General features: G+C 42.1%; 1 protein-coding gene across 1 annotated transcript; it reads right to left on the reverse strand.

Moving 5' to 3' along the window:
• LOC110319004 (proteasomal ubiquitin receptor ADRM1-like) lies at positions 1 to 693 on the reverse strand. Its single transcript, XM_021194384.1, has 2 exons — positions 233 to 693; positions 1 to 125 (listed from the first exon to the last, which is right to left on the reverse strand). The coding sequence occupies exons 1-2, from the start codon at positions 528 to 530 to the stop codon at positions 19 to 21; spliced, it is 405 nt and encodes a 134-aa protein (XP_021050043.1). The 5' UTR covers positions 531 to 693; the 3' UTR covers positions 1 to 18.
• Between the last annotated feature and the right edge of the window lie 3,340 nt (positions 694 to 4,033).

The following is a 4,033-nucleotide window of genomic DNA, read 5'->3' on the forward strand; positions in this document are numbered from 1 at the left end:
GGAAGGACAGTGAATAATTTAATCTAGACTCATATCTTCCTCTTCGTCTTTCTTGTCTTTTGTGTCGCCCTCCTTTGGGTCCGATTTGGCATTGTTCTGCATGGCTTTGGCAAATGCTTCCACATCTGAAACAGCCACAGAGGACTAGGCTAGGGCCACCACCCCGGCAGCCAGCCTCTAGCACTCCACAAACACAGGGCTGGCTCTGGCCGGATGGGGGATCAGTACTCACCACCTTTGTTGGCGGCCTCAACAGCCTCTGCAGGAAGGCCGAACTGGCACATGAGAGGGCCAAGCTGTCCCGAGGCCAAGGCTGCACTGAACATCCCCAGGGCCTGCTGGAACTGGGGCGAGGTTAATGTGTTCTGGATCTCATCTGCCGTCTGGGGCAGAGACTCCCCAGAGGGCAGGTAGGGCAGCAGGCGCTCCTGAACGTCTGCATTGGCAAGGATGGGAGCCATGATCTCTGGGGTCAGCACACTCGCCAGGTCCACTTGCTGGCTGCCTCCTGGCCCTGCCGGCACGTTCATAGTGGCCAGAATGCTCTGGAGGTCGCTCAGCTGGATGGGCTGGGTCGGGCTGGCTGCTGTGCTGGTTCCATTACCTGAGCTGGGTGCGGGGCTTGGGCTGGTTGCCGAGGCAGCTGCTGGGGCAGAAGGGGCTGGGGTGGCGCGAGCAGAAGAGGTGGTGGAGGATGGGAAATATCATAAGGAAATAGTACTGACAGAGACCTAAATGAAGTGCAATAACCCACATGATCTTCTTGAGATGAACATTCTAGCCAGAGAACATTGCCGCTGAAAGGTGTGAGGATGACAGAAGTAGCCTTGGGGTTCATAGCAGGAAAAACATGGGAGAAATGGTGAGGAGGGCCACATTTGTTTGATAGTGTAACTGCAGACTTCTCTGTTGCTTGCTGTACAAAACTCTAACCTTATAGGCCATAAGGGCAGATCTATATTTATGCTCTCACTGCCTGGCACATTACTACCAAATAGTAGAGGCTAAAATGTTCAGTCAGCAATTATAATGAATTACGCATGTGTGACTGAATTACTGGGTTTTCAGCAAATGCTTGTCAGATTTGCATCTGAATAATATATTTGAGTTAGGCCAGATGTGACATGTTTAAATACTATAGGAACTATGTATATTGTAGGAATGGTGTGCAAGTTGGGATCTTTTGGTTTGCCCTGTGTTTTCTCTCTGGGCTGGAGGGCAAATCCAGAACTTGATTGGTAGGCATGTTTGTGATCACAGAGCTACATATAGTCCTCATCTGGAGTTTGTTTGTTGTTGTTTTCTTAGCTTTGCTTTGCTTTGATGGTGGGTTTTTTTTCCTTCTTTTCTTTATCACCCTTTAGTTCTTTTTAGTCAAATGAGGTAACTTCTATGAAGGAGTGTGGGGTAGTAAAGAAATGCTATTGGATGTATCTTTGTATAAGACATCTGATTAGTTAATGCAATAAATGTGCCACAAAAATTATTTCATGACTTTTTTTCTGAGCTTTAAATTCTAATGCTTCACTGCAGTTACCCCAGTTCACATTCCTTCACTCTTGTATATTTTCTTTATGTTCCTGTTTTATGACTAGTGCTGAAATATTCACAATTATTTATACTTTTACAGTATTTTACTGCTTTAGGACGTCCCCTCAAGTTTTCTTCTAACAGTAGCACACTCTGCTTTAATACCACAAATATCTGTGCAGATGGGAGATGGAAAATAACACAGAGATCAGAAGATAAGCACATCTCAATGAGAGAAAATCATAAAAGAAGGGTAGGTAGTACGTAGAGGTCGAAAGTAAAACCATAATTATCTGTAAATATACAAATGATTTTATAAACCCAAAGCAGAGATAAGAAACCATTACAAGTTAACATAGTAGCCACGCATGATAGTCACATTGAGAAAACTATCTCAAGATTTGCCAACACCTGAAAATATGCCTGCCTACAAAGAAAGCACTAAGCTTAATTCTAACAGAATTTCAAGGAAACACAATTAACATCAGCATGAATAAAACTTGAATATGATGATCACAGACTCAGAAATAGGAAAAAAATAAATAAAATATTTTCCTGTAGTCTTAGACAAAAATCCAATACTACCAACTCGTTTTAATCAATAGACAATATATTTTCAACTTTAAAAAACAAAACTTTCTGAAAACTGTTCATGCTCCAGTCCATAGGCCCACAGTCATTAGTACATGGGCAGTACAGCCATAGGCCCACAGTCATTAGTACATGGGCAGTACAGCCATAGGCCCCCAGTCATTAGTACATGGGCAGTACAGCCATAGACCCACAGTCATTACTACATGGGCAGTACAGCCATAGGCCCACAGTCATTAGTACATGGGCAGTACAGCCTGGACTCTGGTTAGACAGAAATCTGGAAGTGGGTGTGAGGGATGAGGTGTAGACCCTGGAGGAATTAGAAGGATTAGTGTGGAGTATGTAAAAGTCTCAAAACTTTATTAAAAATATATTTAAAAAGAAAAGCAAAAACAATATTAATATTTTTAAAATGAATATTTTGTGAAATATAAACAATACTATACATCAGTAAAATTTTTTATAAGAAGAAATATGCTGAAAAAGAAGTCATAATACATTAAAGCATACCACTCTAACTGAAAAATCTGACCTAGCAGGAAAACACACTACTTGGGGACACAAACAATTTGAAAGTCATTTGATCTGAAAGTGAATGGATCCCTGGGGCATGGAATATAAGAAGTCAGTTCTTTGGGTCTGTTGTGGCCTTAAAGTAACTTCACTTTTTTTTTTCTTTTAAGCTAATATTTTTCTGCCTTTGAGATTTCTTTTTTCTTTTTATTAGATATTCTGTTTATTTACATTTCAAATGTTATCCCCTTTTCTAGTTTCCCCTCCGAAAATCAACTATCCCCTCCCCTATACACCTGCTCCCCAACATACCCACTCCCACTTCCTGGCCCTGGCATTCCCCTATACTGTGGCATAGAACCTTCACAGAAGCAAGGACTTCTCCCATTGAATACTGACTAGGCTGTCCTCTCCTACATATACATCTAGAGCTATGAGTCCCATCATGTGTTTTCTTTGGTTGATGGTTTAGTCCCAGGGTAGTGTGGGGGTATTTGATAGTTCATAATGTTGTTCCTCCTATGGTGCTGCAAATCCCTTCAGCTCCTTGGGTCCTTACTTTAGCTCCTTCATTGGGACCCCTGTGCTCCCGTCCATGGATGGCTGTGAGCATACACTTCTGCATTTGTCAGGCACTAGCAGAGCCTCTCAGGAGACAGCTCTATCAGGCTCCTGTCAGCAGGCTCTTGTTGGCATCCACAATAGTGTCTGGGTTTGGTGGTTGTTTCTGGGGTGGATCCCAAAGTGGAGCAGTTTCTGGATGGTCATTCCTTAAGTCTCTGCCCCAAACTTTGTCTCTGTAATCCTTTTCATGGGTATTTTGTTCCCCCTTCTAAGAAGGATGGAAGTATCCACACTTTGGTCTTCCTTCTTCTTGAGTTTCATGTGTTTTGCAAATTTTATCTTGGGTGTTCTGTGCTTCTGGGCTAATATACACTTATCAGTGAGTGCATATTATGTGAGTTCTTTTGTGATTGGGTTAACTCACTCTGGATTATATCCTCCAAATGCATCCCTTTGTCTAAGAGTTTCATAAATTTATTGTTTTTACTACCTGAGTAGTACTCCATTGTGTAAGTGTACCAAATATTCTGTATCCATTCCTCTGTTGAGGGACATCTGGGTTCTTTTCAGCTTCTGGCTATTATAATTAAGGCTGCTATGAACATAGTGGAGCATGTGTCCTTATTACCAGTTGGAAGATCTTCTGAGTATATGCCCAGGAGTAGTAGTGATGGATCTTCTGGTAGAATTGTATTTAAATTTTTTTCAATTGTTTTATTAGATATTTTCTTCATTTACATTTCAAATGCTATCCCGAAAGTCCCCTATACCCTCTCCCCACCCTCTTCCCCTACACACAAACTCCCACTTCTTGGCCATGGCATTCCCCTGT

Source organism: Mus pahari, chromosome 3, assembly GCF_900095145.1.
Source record: "Mus pahari chromosome 3, PAHARI_EIJ_v1.1, whole genome shotgun sequence".
Taxonomy (NCBI): domain Eukaryota; kingdom Metazoa; phylum Chordata; class Mammalia; order Rodentia; family Muridae; genus Mus; species Mus pahari.